This window comes from Conger conger, chromosome 14, assembly GCF_963514075.1.
Source record: "Conger conger chromosome 14, fConCon1.1, whole genome shotgun sequence".
NCBI lineage: Eukaryota > Metazoa > Chordata > Actinopteri > Anguilliformes > Congridae > Conger > Conger conger.
Genome location: NC_083773.1, coordinates 16,923,573 through 16,945,063, shown reverse-complemented (window position 1 = coordinate 16,945,063; position 21,491 = coordinate 16,923,573). Strand labels below are relative to the sequence as shown.

General features: G+C 39.9%; 1 protein-coding gene across 1 annotated transcript in view; it reads left to right on the top strand.

Moving 5' to 3' along the window:
• Positions 1-21,491, top strand: part of slc6a11b (solute carrier family 6 member 11b) — a 44,546-nt gene that overhangs the window by 5,434 nt on the left and 17,621 nt on the right. Inside the window, exons 3-7 of the mRNA XM_061220727.1 lie at positions 188-322; positions 635-775; positions 1,380-1,461; positions 4,017-4,149; positions 10,610-10,744. Coding sequence (XP_061076711.1) covers positions 188-322; positions 635-775; positions 1,380-1,461; positions 4,017-4,149; positions 10,610-10,744 — 626 coding nt within the window. The remainder of the gene's footprint in view (positions 1-187; positions 323-634; positions 776-1,379; positions 1,462-4,016; positions 4,150-10,609; positions 10,745-21,491) is intronic.

Here is a 21,491-nt window from a genome sequence, read left to right as displayed (position 1 = left end):
CAACCACCAGGGAGGTTCACTTGAACCATAGTTTGATAACCATTGATTTAAGCTGTAGGTTATGTGGCATGGCCTATTCTTGTCATTAAACTTCTCTTCAGAGGTTTCAAACACAAATAGGCTATATTCAAGGGACACAGTATACTGTACAATGAAATGTTTTTTTATGCATATAAATATATTTCAGGTGCTTTTCTGGTGCCATATGTGATATTCTTCATTTGCTGTGGGATACCAGTGTTCTTCTTGGAGACAGCTCTGGGCCAGTTTACCAGTGAAGGGGGGATTACCTGTTGGCGGAAAGTGTGCCCACTTTTTGAGGGTAATTATTTATTCCTGATGTTTTAATTTATTTCCCTCAAAGATTTTGGTGTGATATAATCCATGCATTGCATTGGATGTAGAGGTAGAGGTCACCATCAAAGAGTTTTGTTTTGATTGAATCTCAAGCTTCCTTATATAAAATAAATCACTCAATATCTACAATATAATGAAAACTGCAGGACATGAAACACAACTTCAGGTCCACTCCCTCCTGCTAATTTTATTTTTTTAATAAATATTGTTCACACCTCTGTATGTACAGGTATTTCATAGCATTTTGATACAACTGCATTTTCTGTCTCTTGTATAGGTATTGGATATGCTACCCAAGTCATTGAAGCCCATTTGAATGTGTATTATGTCATCATTTTGGCTTGGGCTATCTTTTACCTATTCAATTGTTTCACAACGGATCTACCTTGGGCTTCATGTGGACACGAGTGGAACACAGGTAAAGATGATTCAGTTGGTAACCATAATAATACCACATGATCTATTTCCATATGTATGGATGAAGGATTACGTCTATTACTATAGGTTGTAATCATGATTACATCAGCTCTGTACTTGATATTAATGCTCTTATGCAAGTTTATCTGGATAAGAACTACTGCTAAATTCCTAAATGTAAGATGTAAATGTTCACACACTTGATGTAATTTTCTGGATAAAATAGGATACCAGCCACATTAAGCAGTTTGCTTGTTGTGTTGACTGCACTAGTTACAGTGCACATTTAGATGTTTTTCCATCTAAAAACAATTATTTCAATATTTGAACACACAATATTGTATACATTTTAATAGGGGACAGATCACAGTTCTTGTATTTGCACATGTAGTCATTGGTTCAGAAACATTCAGAATTTCAGTAAAGCTCAGCAGGATTCTGACCATTCTGACCATCCATAAGCGATTTTAGCTGATCTTCGTACATATGTTACATTTGGCAATGTAGATTTTGTAGGAAACTGATGGAATCGGAAATGCTTTACTTTAAAATACCTGCATGTGTCCCGTCAGAGTTAAAATTATTTATAATGATTTTTCTTCTAGAGAATTGTATGGAATTTCAGAAGGTGAATGGAACCAATAGCACCAACCCCAACGCCACTTCACCAGTCATAGAATTCTGGGAGTGAGTATACCTGTTTCCTTTGATCATTCAAATATGCAGTGACTGGTTTCACGACCGCAATTGAGTTCATGGACAAACCCATCAAACAACATTTATCTTCAGCTTCTCCATTGCTTCTTAAGCTTTGCAACTATCTGTTTTCACAGTTGTATATGCTCTCCTAAGAGCTCATCACGCTGCACAGTATGTTTTCCATCTGTGTGTTCACAGGTGAGTCTGCCTGTGGACACATCTGCTTGCTGATCTCTTACTCTTCTGGACAGTGTGATTTCGATTCTGTGGATTCTCTCATGCCTTTCAGACACAGGCTACAGATAAAACTGCCGTTGTTTCCTGAAACAGCCACATTTCTCCATTATTCTCTCGTCAAATGGCCACCAGGGGACACGTGTGTGTGTGCGTGTGTGTATGTGTGTTTGTGTACAGCTCTCGCTGTTGCAGAACCAGTAATGAGAAAGCTTTCCCATGTGGATACTCACCCCTTAACAAACACTATTTGCTGCTGGGAGCTTGAAGCAGCTGATGCTATTGATGGAATGCCAACAAGTATGCCAGTATGCTGGGATGTACATCTATTCATCGCTGAAAAAAGAAATCAGGAAGAGATTTTTATATTTCAGATCAGACCCTGAGGATAAGAGCTTGCTATCAGAAGTGTTTTCTGGTTGCTGGTTGTTCAAGATTTTATGAGAAATACAGAATAAATAATGCACAATGGCTGCAAGGTAGCTTGCCAGAAAGGCTTCTGGCGCAATGCATGTGTGGAACAGTGAGCTGCTGGTATTATACAACCGAATGCTTAACCTAGATTATAATAATTTGTCATCTCTTTTGCAACTCTCTTGTCAACAAGAATCAAAAGGGCACTTGCACAGCTAGAGGTGGTATGGACACAAATTTGGCTCTAAGGCTGATTTCTTTTATTGCAGATTTCTGTAGAGCTGCCAGTGGCGGGCAAGGGTCATAACTGTGGCCATCCAAACATTTCCAAAAAATGATTTTCTTATGGTCTTGTGCCAAAGATTTTGAAAAGTTAGTAATGAATTGCTTAGCATACTCCTTTATACAAGGTGTTTTAAAGGAATGAATTTGAATGGGAAATTAAGAAGATCCTATGGTTCTTGTTACAAAATGGTTTATTTTTTGTTATTCACTTATGAAAGCACAACAGAATAAAGCAATATGGGATTTCTGACTCCAAAGTCAACCTTTCTGAAGGCTGTTAACTGTTCCTGGTATCCAGGGATGTGGGGTTTTATGGTGGGGTTTATTGCCAGTCAGGGTTGCCAGTAATTCTGAAGGCCATTGTATATGCATTCAATAATATGTGATGAACAGGATATCAAAAAAAAGAGAGGCATTAAGGCAGAAAGGATGCCCCCCAGTGCAAGCTTCCTTTAAGGAGTTATTTGGTTTCATAAAAAGGTACAACAGCAGTGCCCAATCTTGAGTTTGAACCTGCAGGATAACAAATCAATTATACCATGTTTCCCTGTATTGTTATAGAAACAAATCATTTTCATATTTATCCTTGTGATCCCCTCATTCACTGTGATTCATGGAATTCCCTTTATATTTTCCTATGAAGTATGGCACTGTAGCCAGTGAAGTGTAAACCTCCATTTTGTTGAGTGATATAAAAATGGGCCGCTGATAAATTGCCTGTTGAACATGTTGTTCAGAAGATGGTGAAGGGACGTATACATTTTGTATATGTACACGTGTACACCAAAGGGGAAGAAGTACTGGTACAGGTCAACGTGAATTGACCCAGGCTGAGCAGTGACATGGCTGGCCTTCAGTTCAGGGACTGATATTAGCTGTTGCCCCGCTCTTGTCAGGGTAGTGAAAGGAAACAGCACTGTTTTAAGGGTGAATTTGCCAGTACCATGCACATCTTCCAAGAACATGTCAGAAATGATCAATGGGGCTCAAATCGGATGACATTGCTGGCTCTTGCATTGTAGGTTTTCACTTTGTTTTATGGGCTACTGCATGGTCTCATTCTGAGAGAGGCCAATAACCAGGGAGAATGTACACCTCTTTTCTAGCTGATCATCATCTGTGTATGTTCTGTGAAGGTTGTGGTATATGTGTGGTCATTTGGCTTGTCTATGGTTGGGTGAAGCTTTTAGAATACAGATTGGCTTGACTGCAGGAAGGCCATCAAGACATGCTTCTTGTTCCTTTTTTTAAGTAACTGATCATTTTCAGGACTGCAAACTGAGAGGCATAAGAATCTCTGCACTGGCTGTAATATGTACATCTCACATTTTGAAACCCATAAGAGTTTGAGTTCAAAATCTATGTAAGGAGAACAGATGTGCATGGACACACAAACAACAACAAAAACATCCTCATAAATCAAATACATGATCAAAATCTAAAAGCTGCGTGAGGAACCAAGTTTGATGCATCTACAGATCTGCTAAATGTCTCTTAATATGCAATTCTATGATGTAGCTTATCAATATATGGACCTCATATCTATCATCTGTTTGACTGAATTTGTCTGAGTACTTTTATCCATCATTGAACCTTGTTTCCATTGACAGGCGACGTGTCCTGGCCATATCAAGTGGAATCGAACACATTGGGAATTTAAGATGGGAACTAGCTCTCTGTCTGCTCCTGGCATGGTTCATATGCTATTTCTGCATATGGAAAGGGCCCAAATCCACAGGAAAGGTAAAAAAAAGACAAAAGAACATTGATTATACAGACATTTCGGCACACTTTGTTGTGTTGTAGATTTGCATTTACTTTATGATTTAATTGCCATTTTTGCCATCAGTCTATGCTCAATAACCCATAATGACATAGGTTATTGAGTGAAAACATGTTTTTAGGACCTTATTATTAATTTATTACAGATCAAAAACTGAAATCTCTCATTTACATAGGTATTCAGACCTTTTGCTGTAGCATATTTGAATATGTGAATAAGTTACGTGAAAAGGCTAGGTGTAATAAGCTAAAGCTTCAGCCTACACCTTTTCGGTCAATATTGTTATTCATTATTTCTATGTGCATTCATTCTGGAAAGATTGTTAATAAGGACCAAAATAAATAACTACTACTACTACAACACTCCAAATTGTGGTGAGGTGCATCATATTTGGAAGCATAAATTAGGGAAACGGTATAAAACCATTTCTAAAGTTTGAGTGTTCCCAGGAGTGGCCTCAATAATTGCAAAATGGAAGAAGGCTCTTCCATTAAAACTCTTCCTCGAGTTGGCCGTCTGGCCAAACTGAGTAACCGGGCAAGAAGGGCCTTTGTCAGGCAGGTGACCAAGAACTCAATGGTCACTCGAACTCGAGCTTTGGAAGTCCTCTGCAGAGATTGGAGTTTGCCAAACAGCATTTAAAGGACTCTGAGAGCATGAGGTAAAAGATTCTCTAGATTGATGAGACAAAAATTGAGCTCTTTGGGCAGAACTCTAAGAGCGTTTGGCCGACTCCAGGCACTGCTCATCACCTGGCTAATACCCTCCCTATGGTGAATGGCGGTACTACCTAACGGCAGGGACAGGGAGACGGGTCAGAATTAAGTGAAGATATAGAGAGGTCCTTGAGGAAAGCCTGCTGCAGAATGCATGCGAATTCAGAATGGGGCGACTGTTCACCTTTCAGCACGACAATGACCAATACAGCCAAGGCAACACTGGAGTGGCTTTGGGACTGTCGGCTGTATGGCTGTCAGTCCAGCCATAGCCCAGACTTAAACCCCACAGCATCAGTTGAGATATCTAAAGATCACAGATGCTTCCCATCCAGTCTGACAGAGTTTGAGAGTGTCTGCCTGGAAGAATGGGAAAAACGAATCCAGGTGTGCAAAGTTTGGAGAGACTTACCCAAGAACACTTCAGAGCTGTATATGCAGTCAAATACTTCTACAAAATATTGAATTAAGGGTCTGAATACTTATATAAATTTGAGATTTTTCATTTTTCATAAATAAATAAATAAAATGTCTAAAAACATGTTTCCTCTTTGTCACTAAGGGTTATTGGGTGTAGATTGATGGGAAAAGCAACACAAAACAACACAATAAAGTGTGCAAAAAGTGAAGGGGTATCTATACTTTCTGAAGCCACTGTATATTAAAATATCACAAATATCACATATGTTATGTGGAATGACAAAATGAGACCACTGTGTAGAATCCATGTTGAAATGAAGTAGCACTATAGACCGGGAATTTTCATTAAGAAAAAGGAAGAATTTTGGTTAGTCGTGCCTGTTATATAACTATGCATGAAATGAAAATTGTATTTTATTACATGTGGTGAGAAAAATCTTTTGCTATCTTTTTGCTTTTTTTTGACAACTAAAGTATTGGAGGAAACATATATGCAGAGTTGGGCTCACAGAGTAAAAAATAAGCTTGCAATAATAACAATTGAATCAGCTTTTACTAAATCTGAGATACATGACGCGAAGCATCCTGAGTTTGCACTATAATTCTCACCGAGAAGACTTAATGCCCATACGTCTTCCCAGCATGCTTTGTCCCATTCTCCTGGCAGACATGAGAATGAATTGAAAAACAAATCTATTACAAACTGTCAGCAATTAAAGACACCATCAGTAGCCTCCTGCAGTGCCTCTGAATAGAGGATTGCACAGGGTCTGCCTACCTCTTGTGTGAAAATTGACACTTGACTGAATAAATCTCTCTTCTTCCGGTTCACTCCGACCTACAGTTGTGAACCGTTTTTTTCAATCTCACCGCAGTACCTGTAACGGTGACATCGAAACAATAAAAATAAGATTGGACATGAAAGTTATACATGATTATGCCGCATGTGTGACATACTGAGAATTATCCAGTAATTAGTATGTCTGAGTGGCTTAATGCAATTTCTTTGAAGAATAGTCGCATTAAACCTTCTGATATAGTATTTACTTTACCTAAACGTAACATACAACTAAAAACATGAATTATAAACTTGTGGGAGCATTGAAAAATTGTGCCTTTTTCAAGTTTATTTCAAGTTGTAAGCATTCTATTAGATAGATAGAGCAACAATTGGATCCACTAGGGTAAACTTAAACAATTGTCTTAAAAAAAAGCCTTATAGTGAAGAAAAAAACTTACAACTCCACCAAGATAAAACACTCTTAAAGTAATGTATTATCCCAATGCAGTACAGACAAAGAGGAACTGTGGCCCTTCCTCTACCTCTGCCTTATACCCAGCATCCCCTGCATTCTGAGGGCCCTGGCACTCTTGCCAACAGCTAAAACTCAGTCAGTAGATTTCCCGCTGGAAGCTTTTCTTTTGCAGCCTTTTTAAAAAAAGTCTAACAGATTCAATGAGGCATAAAGAAGCAGGAAAGAAAGAGGAAAGAGATGTGTGAGGGAAAAATAAATGGGTTCACATTGTACAGGACCTGGAAAAGGAGCTAGGCAGCCATGCCTATATCTCCTGAAGTGGCTTTTGTTTGGGCATGAAGTAATAGGGAAGAATGCTCCTTCATGGCCAGGCTTTAGCGGCCAGGCCAAGATTGATTTCTGTATTCACTGGAGAAAAGTAGAACGTTCATGAGGAGCATGCTGAGTCCCCTCGCTCAGCTCTCCCCTCCGTGAGGAATTACTGCAGCTAGCGCGCTTCTTTCTTCCTCTTTCCCCCCCTGTACCCCCATACAGATCTGAGCATTCAAGGCCATCACTAAGCTGTTTGCCACAGGCTTTTGTGCTCTCGTTTGAGAGCAATTCTCACATAGCCAGCTCCTGATTTATGGCAGCATGTTTGATCTGTAAATTTTCTAGGCTTAATCTCAATGTGGAGATGGGGGTCTGGTGGAAACAGCGACTTGTGAACTGGGACAGCGGAAATGCTGGACTGTTTGTTTTAAAGCCGTGTGTTTAGCCAAGGAGTCGACTAATATTTGGTGTTTCTATGATCTGTCAAGGATGAGCTTTGGATGTGTAATCTTCTTATCGGACTAATTAAAGAGGGTTTGAGTTGGTCATTGTAGGAGCTTTTCAATGTTCACGCTGTAGGAAGCATAAGGATTACTGCATATTGTTTTTTGGAAGTTGCCCTCATGTTGATGGCTGTCTCATTAGTCCCTTGTTTATTTTCTTCTCTTCTGAGTTTCGGTTTTGGTTCTTAATACAATATGTTTTCACGTAGTGTAAAAAATGCTACAGTAAATGCTGGAGACAGTTTTGAGCAATTCTTTTACATAAAAACAATAGTCCTAATTTGTAATTAAAGTTTAGTTCAGAGGGGAATGCAAAGCCCTCAAATGCTGTTGAGGTCTAGTATCATTGAGATACAGTCTTACACTGTTTGTTCCTTTTTGTCTTGACAAAAGCAGTGGACACAAAACAGGTCTTAAGCAACGAAATGGACCATCAATCAGAATAAATCAGTGCCCTGAGATGCGCTTTACAGTATTGCAGCTAAACAGGTCACCTGGAGGGCTTCAGTAATTGGAAGGTGGTATGCAGCTAGTTTTCCCACACTGCCAGCAGTGCTCTGTTAGGCTTCTTCTGGAGGAAAACTGAGGAGGAGGCTTTTGTGCTTGAGACCCGTCTTGTCCTCACATGCTCCTGACTGACTGCCAGGGAAAGAGGGTCCTAGTGCCTCTTTTGGGAGGGGGGTGGAGCACATGGAATTGTCCGTGGAAGTGCCACAACAATATGTTTTACAAATTTCCTGAGAATCATTAAAAAGCCTCAAAAATGGCTGCGAAGATGCACTAAGATGCAGGAATGGAAAGGGAAGCACCTGTTGAATCCATGGCCATCTGTAGCCGTCCTCAGGGGTGACTCTGACATTTTGCTGCAGCTCTGTGTCCATGGAGGCTTTTGACCTCCATGTAAGAGAAAGCACCTCCTTCTCTACCGGCTGAAGGTGTCCTCCCTTGCCTCGTCTCATTGAAGGCATGGTAATGATTCAGACTTGTAAACGTCAGGTTCATAAGTCACATCCCTTGCAGAGGCCCGCACACTCTATTTTATTTCATTTTAGTGCCTTTTTTTGTGTTTATGTGGCAAGGAGACATGCTGCTGAGTGCTTTTTCCATCAAAACCTCTGGCTCAGAGCTTAGCCTCTTCCTTCCTCCAGAGAATTAGCCTTTCAATCTGCTCTCAATTAGGCTTTTCAGAAAAGAACCTGCTTGCTTGGCACCGCCACACAGTATCCTTAACCCCTTCACAGCTCCCAGAGAAACCCCTCCTCCTGTTTCCCTTCACAGACTCTCTAACTCATAATTGAATGAAGTACATTAATACATGAGGGACCTCCTGTGTGTTTCCCTGTTGGGCAAGTGAATATGTTGCAGTCTAAATGAGCCTTGCCCCCCACACTGCATAACCAAGCTCCAAGTCCAACTGCAATGCATGATTTATGTGGTTTATATTTATGATGAATATTAGCTGAATGAAATAGTACATGGTCTTGGTTGTTCGTTTGATTCATTGGCATACATGTCAACATGACCAATTGACTTACATTGGTCCTCATGTTGACAAATACCAATAACAGTCTCCAAAAGCCTACAATCAAGCCTAGATACTGAAATCTACCTGCAATAAGAAGTGATTGAAGACACCTGACTCATCATAGGCGAAGCCATTTGTTCCCAAATATGTGCAGCAATAATTTCTATATAAAAATAATGTTTAATCTGCACTTTACCCTGATGTGAATTGTTTTATTACATTACATTACATTACATTACATTACATTATTGGCATTTGGCAGACGCTCTTATCCAGAGCAACGTACAACAAAGTGCATACCCATAACCAGGGATAAGTGCGCTGAAAGACCCTAGAGGGAAGTACAATTTCAACTGCTACCTGTACAACAAACAAACAAACAAACAAACAGAGCAAAAGTGACCAAAGTTAATTATCCAAACACTGCTTACCTAGCCAACTGAAAACACCGATACACAAAGCAAGTCACAGAGACAACAATTAAGGTTCACAGGGAGGTAGGGAGGGATGGGGAGAGGTGCTGCTTGAAGAGGTGTGTCTTCAGCTTGCGCTTGAAGGTGGGGAGAGATTCTACAGTTCTGACCTCAACGGGGAGTTCGTTCCACCACCGTGGAGCCAGAACAGACAGTAGTCGTGAGCGTGAGGTGGAGGTTCGGAGAGGGGGAGGTGCCAAGCGGCCTGTGGAGGCTGAACGAAGAGGTCTGGCAGGGGTGTAGGGTCTGATGATTTTTTGTAGATAAGCTGGGGAAGACCCTTTAACTGCTTGGAAGGCTAGCACCAATGTTTTGAATTTGATGCGAGCCATGACAGGCAGCCAGTGGAGGGAAGTAAGCAGGGGGGTGACGTGTGAGTATTTGGGAAGGTTGAAGACCAGACGAGCTGCAGCATTCTGGATGAGTTGGAGGGGTCTGATGGCAGACGCTGGGAGGCCAGCCAAGAGGGAATTGCAGTAGTCCAGGCGGGACAGAACCATCGCTTGGACCAGGAGCTGGGTCAAGTAGGGGGTGAGAAAGGGGCGGATTCTCCGTATGTTGTATAGGAAGAACCTGCAAGACCGGGTCACCGCCGCAATGTTCTCGGAGAGGGACAGTCTGGTATCCATCACCACGCCAAGGTTCCTTGCACTGGGTGACGGCGTGAGTGTGGTATCCCCGAGGGGAATGGAGAGATCCAGATGGGGAGAGGTTTTAGCAGGGATGAATATAATTTGAGTCTTGCCTGGGTTGAGCTTTAGATGGTGGTTGTCCATCCAGCTCTGGATGTCCGTCAGACGAGCAGAGATACGGGCTGAAACCTGCGTATCAGACGGTGGGAACGAGACGAAGAGTGGATATTACAAATCCCAAATTGTGGAATATGGAGCCAAATCCATAAAAATGTGATGTTATATAAAAATAACTAAATTACAGTCTAATGCTTCCCCATTACAAAACCTCTTAATGATTTTCAGAAAATGATCCATCAGATGTGTTTTTATTAATGAATATGCCTGCTGTGGAGCACTGTCACTTTTGCTTTCAGTCACACATATGGTTATATACACCGTTAGTTAGATACATAAAAAACCTATTGGGCCAGGGACTGGGAATAGACACAGGAACCTATTATCTGTCATCATGAGCTGTCCTTTGACTTGTTTTAAGATAATACACTTAAGAACATCATTTGTTCTTATAATCTGTCCACAGGTTGTGTATGTGACTGCTACCTTTCCCTACGTCATGCTGCTGATTTTGCTGATTCGAGGGGTCACTTTACCAGGAGCGACAGACGGGATTAAGTTCTATCTGTACCCTGACATGTCCCGGCTGTCTGACCCACAGGTAGGAATGCACAGTTCTGTTTTTTTTACATGTCCTGTTTTCTCTTGGGCATTCACTAGCTTTGCATCCAGTCCTATTTTTACAACCTCTTTTTACAAGCTGCAGAATATTAAATAATAATATGATGGAAACCGAGTGCCTGACGTCTCTTTCTATCTCTATTAACAGAGTTGCCATCACATTGCTTGGTAGTATATGTGTTTCTGTGGGGTACAATTGTTTTATTCATTTCTTACTAATACATTGCATGTAAATATCACACCTTGCACCAGTCTTGCAGTGCTTCACGCGATGCAATGGATTTGTGATGTAATATCAGTCATTAGGTATCCGTTTGACTCCTCTTGTTGCAGTTTAAACCGAAGACAGCCACAAAATGCTGTAAGGCATGCGCAAAGCACATCATAAGCAACGCTGTTTTTGATGAAATACATTGTTTGAGGAATACATACAAAATTCTGCAAACAAAAGATCAGACATTTTACATTATGCTGCAAATGTTAGTTTCAAGAGGGTTTCCAATATTATAATATAACACATATATATATTTATGTATAGGATGCTGAGCATACATATCATCATACTGAGTACAGGTAGCTAGGCAGCCAGCCAATACGTTTATAAATGAGTAATGTGTGTAATTGTTAATCTGCTGTTGCTATAACCACGCCGGTCTCATGTCCATATTGCACATTTCACAGTTTTAGGTTTTGGACCTTGCATGCTTTTGTTCAGAATGATTACATTACATTTTTGGCATTTAGCAGATGCCTTATCTAGAGCAATGTATAGTTGATTAGACTAAACAGGAGACAATCCTCCCCTGGGCTTAAGGGCCTTGCTCAAGGGCCCAACGGCTGTGCGGATTGAACCACCGACCTTGCGTGTCCAGGTCATTTGCCTTAACCACTACGCTACAGGCCGCCCTATATATGAAAACAAAGTACTGTTCATCAGGGTCGCTCAAGCTTACAACAGTAAAGCTGTTTCATATAGTAGGTTGCCATCCCTCAATCTCCAGGACAAGAGTGCTGCAGTCTAAATACTAAATAGAATATGTCCTCTTTGAACATAACTCAGAGTGCCATGCTTGTTAAAACAATTTAAATAAAAAAGGATATTATATTATACTGTATTACTCCAGGTGTTTGAATTTGAAAAATGCTCATGGACATGTAACCTTCGTAAGCCACTGTGAGCTTGCCTAAGATTGTGAGTGATGGATCAGTCTACAGAACAGAAGGTTTGACCCTATCTCTTGAGTGCAGACATCTGAGGTTGCTAGGCAACAGCTCCAGGAGAATGTATTTGGTTTTGGAGTCATTCAGCTGCTTGAAGGAGGGCGACTTGTTTTGCACCGACCCAGAAAAAATGTCTTCGTGCCCCCAAACTGCTAGCCAGTTATGATAAGCTCTCAAAAATGAAAACATGAAAAGATTTAGCATTTACATTTCAAATACGTGATCTTAATCATGTATAAATCACTGTAACATAGGGCCTGCATGTTATGTTTTTAGCTGTGGCTGCTAAGATAGCTCTGGCTTATTATTATGTATACTGTTTACACTGTACAGAGTGTTTTTTTTATTTTTATCTTTATTTTTATCCTTATCTAAAATTGAATTATATTCTCAAGAATTCCATTCCAGACAGCAGGCAATTTTTCCAAAAGAGGAAGACATTTTAAAGTCTAGCCCTTCAGTGGTCATTCCAAGAGGCTTTTCTATTGCGGGGGCTCTAGTAAGTCCGGTATTGTGCCATAGACGTAAATCTTTTCTTAACACAGGGCCGTGATTTGTCAGAAAGTTCAATCTGAGTTTAGAGGTGGTCACTTGTGCCAAAGTCTTGCCTGCTCTTGTTTATCGCAGTCAATGAAGGCCTGATCGGAAAATAAAAATAAGAAATTAAGAAAGATTCATTTCTGAGCAGTGTTAAATATATGAAAATGGTGTTTTACACACACACACACACACACACACACAAGGAAATGCATGCATGCACATGCACACACACACACACACACACACACAATAATACACTCAGTGAGCGCTTACATATTTATTAGACTTATTAAGTCTTCTTCTGCTGTAGCCTGTCCACTTAGATGTTTGATGTGCTCTGTGTTCAGAGATGCTCTTTTGCATACCACTGTTGTAATGTGTGGTTATTTGTGTTACTGTCACCTTCCTGTCAGCTTTTGACCAGTCTGGCCATTCTCCTCTAACCTCTCCAAGGCGTTTCTGCCCACAGAACTGCTGTTCGCTGGATGTTTTTTTGTTTTTCGCACCATTCTTTGCAAACTGTAGAGACTATTGGCAAGGAAATTCCCAGGAGATCAGCTCATACTCAAAGATACTCAAACCACCCTGTTCACCACCAACCAAGGCATTCCACGGTCAAAGTCAAGTCACTTAGATCACATTTGTTCCCCATTCTGATGCTTGATGGGAACATTAACTGAAGCTCCTGACCCGTATCTGCATGATTGTATTGTTGGGCAGAGGAATTTCTCTCTCCTTATAATGACCAAGTACAACCAGGTATCTCAAATACGTTTTTCTGCAGAAAGAGTCTAGTACTTACACACGCAGGGTGGTCAAGCATGAACTGAACAGATGGAGGCAGTGTCCACCATTTTATAATCAAAAGTGTCTTACTACCTCTGATTGCTGAGAGTGAAATACAACAACATACAAAATTTTATCACTGATTGGATGTGTTAGGATGGTTAGTCAATGGTTGGTCTGATCTTATCATATAGCATGCATATTAGATGAGTGCACAGTGACCCCTAGCCTTCAACATCACATCAACATCAACACACACAGTTCCAATAACTATCTTCCCGAGTCGTGTTGTTTCCAAATTCAAGATGTAGTGCCTCTAGTGAAAAGGATGGGCCATATATCCTGGAGCCAGGGCTGTCAGTGGGTCAGAGGCCACAGGCCTGCAGTGTCATAAAGAGACAGAGGGGAGGAAGAGGCAGAAAGACACATGTACACACCCTCACTCAGATCTAAGCTATGTTTTGTCTCCTGGTTGACATTGGCTGACTGAGAGATAGATACCACGCTTCAGATAGAGATGCCTCAGGAATGTGGGACTTTCTCAGTGATTATACTAGTGTGAAAACGCCCTTCTGGGAAACACCCTTCTGAAAACACCTTTCCCTTCAATTCAATACATTTACTCTCATGTTTCAATGTTTTTATTAAGTAATCTTTTTTTTTTCTCAAAACCATAGGTGTCAAAATTACTGGCATCCATAACAATTATTAATAGTTAATTATAGTAAGTATAGTAATCTCAGTCTAAAGGAACTATACTGTGTCATTCCATCACTTCCTGTTTCACTACAATGTAACAACGAGGAACAAGCATGTAAAATCCCTTTGTCATTAGCATGATCATGGGAAAAGCCAAAGAACTGTCCATTCAAAACTGCCATGGTTTAAGAAGTGCAGGGATTGGTTGCATCTTGGGGTCACCAAATATCAAAAAGAATAAAAGCCACATCCATACCAACAAACTCTTTGGAAGGGTGACAGCCCTTAGTAAGCAAGCTAAACAAAACCAAGCATCTGGAGTTTGCCAAACATCATTGAAAATACAGGTATGACTTTAAGAGAGTGTTGTGGTCAGATGAGACCTTTATGGTGAAACACATCATTGATGTGTTTGGTGGTAAAAGAGGAATGCATACATGGAGAAGCACCTCATACCTACTGTCAAATATGGGTGGGTCATTGCTGTTTTGGGGATGTTTTGCTGACAGTGGCCCACTATTTAAGATCAATGGCATAATGAATTCAACAAAGTACCAGCAAATTTTGGCAGAACATCTGGTTGTCTCTGCAAGGAAGCTGAGACGTGGTCATAGCTGGGTTTCCCAGCAGGACAGTGACTCCAAGCATACATCAAAATCCACTCAGAAATTAAACACATTAATTAAACACAACAACCATTTTCTGCCTCTATCTCCAGACTTGTAGAATTTTCTATGGTGTAGCCGGTATACTGTAGTCTGGCCCAGGATGGCAGGCAAATTCAAAAACATGTGATCTGAACTGAAGAGAGGGTGCCATATGCAAAAAATGATCAATGATCTTGAAAGGTTGTGCATGGAGGAATGATCCAAAACCTGTGAAAATATGGTGGTTCAAGCGCCAGTGTAGCCATGATAAGATCTGCACAGCTGCTGGGCCCTTGAGCAAGGCCCTTAACCCCACATTACTCCACTTGGGATTGTCCCCAGCTTAGTTTAATCAACTTCAAGTCGCTCTGTATAAAAGTTTCAGCTAAATAACTAATGTAATGCAATATTTTAACCAGGGATGCCAATAATTGTGAAACCTATTTTTTGGGGAAATTTGGGGACATTTTTTATTTGAAAAATATAAGAATTATTCATTAAGCGCATTACTAAGCACATGTTGAAAAATAAAAAAAGGTTTATGTCAGTAATGGTACTATTTTTTAGTTTACAGTATGTTTTGTACATAATAATTCTGGACCTTACTGTGTACAGTATATAGTGGGGACCAAAATAGGATACGACTATTTAATGAAGGTGAAAAATTGTTGGCATGTCTGCCTTTTGCCTTGATTACCATACAACTTATGCATCACTTCATCTTCCATTTCTAATTTCTCAACATTTTCCATACATAATCACAACATGGTCTGTTGATGTTTGGCTTTTTCCCTCTTAAACAGAATCCACTGATGTTTGATTGGGTTCATGTCCGCTGACTGCTGACTATCCTAAAAAGCTTCCCTTGTTCTCAATAATGTATTCTTGGTAGTATCTGCAGCCTTTTGTTCCCCATAACTAGTAGGATACAAACACACACGCGGCATCTACCACAGTTTATAGGATACTGTTTGATTTTTGTCCTTGTTTGGCTCAAGTCCTTGCTGGAAAACAAGGTTATGTAATGTGTTATCAAACATTAATTAAAAGACCTAATTAGTGAAGAACCAGGAGGAGACAGACCCCATACTAGGTTTTAGCAGAAGTGGATGAGCTCAAAGGTGATCCTGTCTTTCAGAATTATACTTGTGTTTTTGGTTTGGTAGAAACATTCAGCAAGGATTTACTGGGGCCTTGTCTTTGAGTAATTTCAGTTATGTGCCAGTCCTGCATCCATCAACAGCTTAGCTGCTCTTAATAATGAAATACTTTATATTTTTGTCCCAAATGGTAAAATAATGTATAAGTAAAAGTGGCAACATATAATGGAGAGTACTAAAGTTAAAATAAATGTGTAGTCAGCTGGCAGAATTAGCATTATACCTGAAATAAACAGTGATAATTATTTATATATTATTCTTTTTTGGGTGATCTGAGGATATGGATCAACCCAGGCAGTAATAATAAAAAAGTATTTTCCCAACTTTTAGTGTGTTTAGAGTGTTTACTTAAATTCTCACTGAGCACTTTATTAGTATTAGAATACTGAGTTGTACCATAGAGTGTAATATTACAGGGGGGCATACTGAGCTGTACCATAGAGTGTAATATTACAGGGGGGCTTACTGAGCTGTACCATAGAGTGTAATATTACAGGGGGGCATACAGAGCTTTACTGTAGAGTGTAATATTGCTGGGGGGAATATTGAGGTGTACTGTGGAGTGTAATATTACAGAGGGGAATACTGAGCTGTACCGTAGACTAGAGTGTAATATTACAGGGGGGATACTGAGCTGTACCATAGAGTGTAATATTACAGGGGGGCATACAGAGCTGTACTGTAGAGTGTAATATTACAGGGGGGATACTGAGCTGTACCATAGAGTGTAATATTACAGGGGGAATACTGAGCTGTGCCATAGAGTGTAATATTACAGAGTGGCATACAGAACTGTTGTTGGGCAGTTGGGGAAATTCTCTGACACCAGTGTTTAATTAGCCACTCTTAGGACAATAGCGCCTCTGTTTACCCTCTGTGTGTGCCACGGCGTGTCGCAGCGTGTCACCCACTCTCTCCACTCTGTTCCCAGTCATGCCATTTTGTCCCTATTTGATGCTCTGTACCATTTGTACCAGGCTTGTTTTAAGTTTTTTAACAATATTGGCAGGAATTTATAATTGCTCATTTTTGTTTAAATAAAAGTTGCTTGATGTTGTAATACTGCATGAGGATCATTTCTCTATCTCTGATGATATGCATAGTCACCCTCATTGTTCTAACATTCTTTTCCATGGCTTGTCAACAAATTGAAGAGATATGTTGGTCTTATATCCTAGTTTACCATCCCTGACAGAAGCTAGTTTATGATGAACCAGGGGTTTTTCTTACTTTGTGTCAGCATTATTTAAAAGCTAATTGAAAGTGCACCACTGGTGTAAAATCCAGCTATGACCAGCTTGAAATGACCAGCTACCAACTCAAAACATAGCTTTAGTAGGGTGTACATCTGATGGAAAAATGTTCTGGGGTAAATAAATCCAATGTTGGATTGATGTACAGTTCTGTGCCATGCAATATAACTCTGATACTGAGCCAGCGTACAGTTACGTCAATGTTTAAGTACCACAGCGTGAAAATGTAGGAAATGTTATGGGAATGTTGGCTACAGTGCAGTTTGTATGTATTTGGACAGTTGTTACAATTTCTGTTTTTTTGCCTCTGTAGTCCAGCACATTGGATGTGAATGAAACAATAAAACAATAAAACAATATTTATATTCATATTGGGTGATGCATGTACAAATCACATTCCTTTTATACATAACCCCCCTATTTTAGGGGACCAAAAGTAATTGGAAGGTTGGCTACTCAGCTGCTTCTGAATAATCAGTTGATTTTGGAAGCCAATTGTTTGACCTATGTCTCTGCCTATTTGTTTCTTATTGCTCAGCCTCAGACCATTCTGTCTGCTTACCAGGCTATAGGTGAAGCAGCTCATCGGTCATGCTGCTTGTGTATTTTGGTTTATTAATTGGACATGGCACCATCATGCCTTCTACAATTCTGTATGTGTCCTCATTTATGTCTGGAGATATCAATGACCTTTGGTAATGTAATGCAACATACAACATGCCAATAATAATTTTCAAGCCACGTGAGGGTTGTATAATGTTCCACCTGACTTATACATGTGAATTGCATTCGCATTACTCCAAGCCCCTGTCTATTAGGCTATGGTGCATGTCTTCCACTGAATTCCACTGACAAGTCATGCGTCATGTACAGTATGAGTAATATTATGTACATGAAATTCATGATATTATTCAATATTAGGACCATCCAGTATGACAATTGTATTTTAAATGTGATTTTTTGATATACACAAAAATTATCTTTCACGTTGTAATCTTGATATTTTTATGAAATTTTTACGCATGTGTTATGGATGCCCATGCATCCATAGGGTTTACAGTATGCACATTGTGCACCTGCCTATGTAGGCACATTACTATCTCCATATTGTGCCCTTAAAGAGATATATCCAAAATACTCAAAACGGATCAATCAGAGTATTGATAAAATATCAAACTGAGAAGCAGTATCGATAAGAGTAGTACTACTAAAATCCTAACAATACCAATCTCTAACTAAGAGTGGCTATTATAGTGCCACCTATGGGCAAATTGTTCTCATTTTTGATGTCCAGGTTACAGGCGACTTGTACTAATAAATTAGGAAAATGTTACTAATCCATATTATTGGACCAAATGCAGGAAACATAATAATAATAAAATGGAATTCACAATAGGATAGAAACACAATAGGTTAACTAAAAGCTGAAGAAAAGAAGGGGAATGGTGGTTTAGCATGAAGTTGTGCCAATGCATAGTTACTATGGGGTAAACACTGAAGAAATATTGTGGGAATGCCGGGTCGGTATAAAGCTTGGCACAGGACCTTCGACCCCCCTCAACCCCTTTACCCGAAACCGAAACAGAAACAGAAAGCGGTGGGAATGAAAGGCAGATGCACAGTAGGTGCATTGGGACGACGCACCCTGACATTAAAAACAAGAGGAGCAGGCTGGGCTTATTGTCACATCCTGCAGTCCAAACAAGACCAAACACAACCCCTCCAAATTAGCCACAACATCAACAAGTAATTCCCTGGACAGAAGCCCCCAGATTCACCGGGAGCCAAGAGAAGGCATCAGCGGTAGTCGTGTGTAAAAACACAAAGGACATAAACGAACCGCGCCGCAGAAAGAATGTTCTTGGAGGGAAGCAGGTTTGTGTTTGTCAGGTCAAAAGTGTTTCCCTGGAAACCCCCTGGATGAAGCAAATACTGCCGGTTGTCAATTGTTTTCCCTGTAAATAAGATTAGTGGCTCAATGGTTATGTGAGGGCATTTTTTTTAAAGAGGAACTTTCAATTTGAATTTGTCACTACCTCACTGGGCCCATTTTGTCAGTTTTACCTGGATTTTGCTTTAAAATGAGTTGAAGTCTCTTATTAGATCGTGTTGTTCCCACATAATGTTATTTCACTGGTTAGAAGTCGAAGTCATGCATTTATAATTCAATCGTGATCCACTGCAACACAACTTCTAGGATATGTATCTATGATTTATGTGCCTTTGTCTGCTGCTTCACCATTGCAATAAAGTCTTGACAGCTGGTTTATATGAACTAGACAGCTGTGGAGTCATTTGAAAAAAGAACTGTGTGTTCTGAAATTCAGCATTGTGGTATGGAAATCATAAAATATCACCTATCATATAATTAGGATGAATTAATAATAAAATAAAATAAATGAAACTTTTCCATTTAACATTGCTTCATACTATTATTAAACTTCTTTAATATGTGACTGGTGGTTGACGTCCTAAATTATTGTTGCATTCATATTTCTGAAATAATAAAAACGCGAAATAGCAATGCCAGATTGTTAAAAAGACTCTTCGCTAGCGAGAACAGCAGTTTAGATGCTTATCAGCCTCTTATTTCCAAGCAGGGAAATAAAACTCCAGCCACTCGCTTGCTACGTTCACGATTTACAACAAAGTTTCATGAATAAACACATTGTTTTGTTTTGTTTTCTTAGCTTTTACTGCCCACATATTTCCAGTTTGGTAGAAATGTAAGTTGTTTTGCAAAGTATTCGATGCAGACATTGGTTCAGGCGGTTGTCTGGCAGTCGAAGAGTTGCCGGTTCGATCCCGCCCTGGGTGTGCCGATGTGTCCCTGAGCAAGACAGCTAGCCTAAACCCCAAATTCTCCTAATGAGCTGGTTGGTGCCTTGCATGGCAGTCAATCGCTGTTGGTGTGTGAGTGTGTGTATGAATGGGTGAATAAGAGGCATCAATTGTACAGAGCTTTGGATAAAGGTGCTATATAAATTTACCATATTTATGGAACCAAATATCCCACCTGTTTATGAAGCTACTACTGTTTTCTGACAAGCTTTGAAGTTTATTTCGTAATCCGTTAAACTATTTTTGTGCAAAATATATATTTGCTGGGACTATAGCGAATGTTGTCTTAACTCCATCTTGTTGTTGCGTAAATGCATTGCTAGGTCATTTCAGTACCAAACTAATGTAAAACAAGCTTCTTGTACAGGGTTTCGTACACTTTCCATATACGAAGGTATAACTTCTTGTACAGGGTTTCGTACACTTTCCACATACGAAGGTATAATGTGTCATATTCAGGTGATGGACAGTTTAGGAATATCACTGCATTTGAATAGCAGAATGAATAACCAGACTTGTGTAAACATCCAATGTGCGTTTGCATTGCAGGAAAATCTTTGTCCAACATAAATCTGTGAAGAATACACTACGTTTTCACTACAGGGATGGGATATATTGCTATAAACTATGTTTTAGCTTATCCTAGGGGGCGGCCTGTAGCGTAGTGGTTAAGGTAAATGACTGGGATATGCAAGGTAGGTGGTTCTAATCCCACTGTAGCCACAATAAGATTGGGCCCTTGAGCAAGACCCTTAACCCTGCATTGCTCCAGGGTTAGGATTGTCTCGTGCTTAGTCTGTACGTCGCTCTGGATAAGAGCGTCTGCCAAAATGCCAATAATGTAATAATGTTATCTGGCTGTTGTGCATACATTACTGTACATCAATATCAGAGAACAGTTTCTTTAGTGTGTGTGTGGGTTGAAGTTTGGTGGTGCAGCAGACATCATAGTGCTTTCTGTGTATATTCCGATATTGTACTTTTGAGATTAGTTTTTCTTTCTTTGCCTCCTAAAATCCAACTCCACATCCATGTCATATAAAGTGGTAACAGACAATTACAGGATTTGGACTTGCTATAGATAAATTGTACTGGCTAACGGGGCAAACGCGGCGCTGGTTAACCTAATTTTGAAATAAAGTTCCATTTGAAATTATTCATGCAATTATCTAATCGGCCAATCGTGTGGCAGCAGAGCAATGCATACAATCATGCAGATGTGGGTCAGAAGCTTCAGTTAATGTACACATCAAGCATCAGAATGGGGAAAACATGTCATCTTACTGATTTTGACCGTGGCATGATTGCTGGTGCCAGAATGGTGTGAAAAACAAAAAACTTCCAGTGAGCAGCAGTTCTGCAGGCAGAAACACGTTGTTAATGAGAGAGGTCAGACAAGAAGTTTTATTTTATTTATTTTATTAAGTAAAATTTATTTAGTACAAAATAGGTAGGAATTTCCCTCTAGAGGGGCAAAGTGAAAAGGGTTAAGGTATCTTGTTTTCCATCAAATGTTTTCATTCATTTTCAACTCATCAGGTATCTGAAATCAAAATTCACTTTTTTCTCAATTTAGTCAC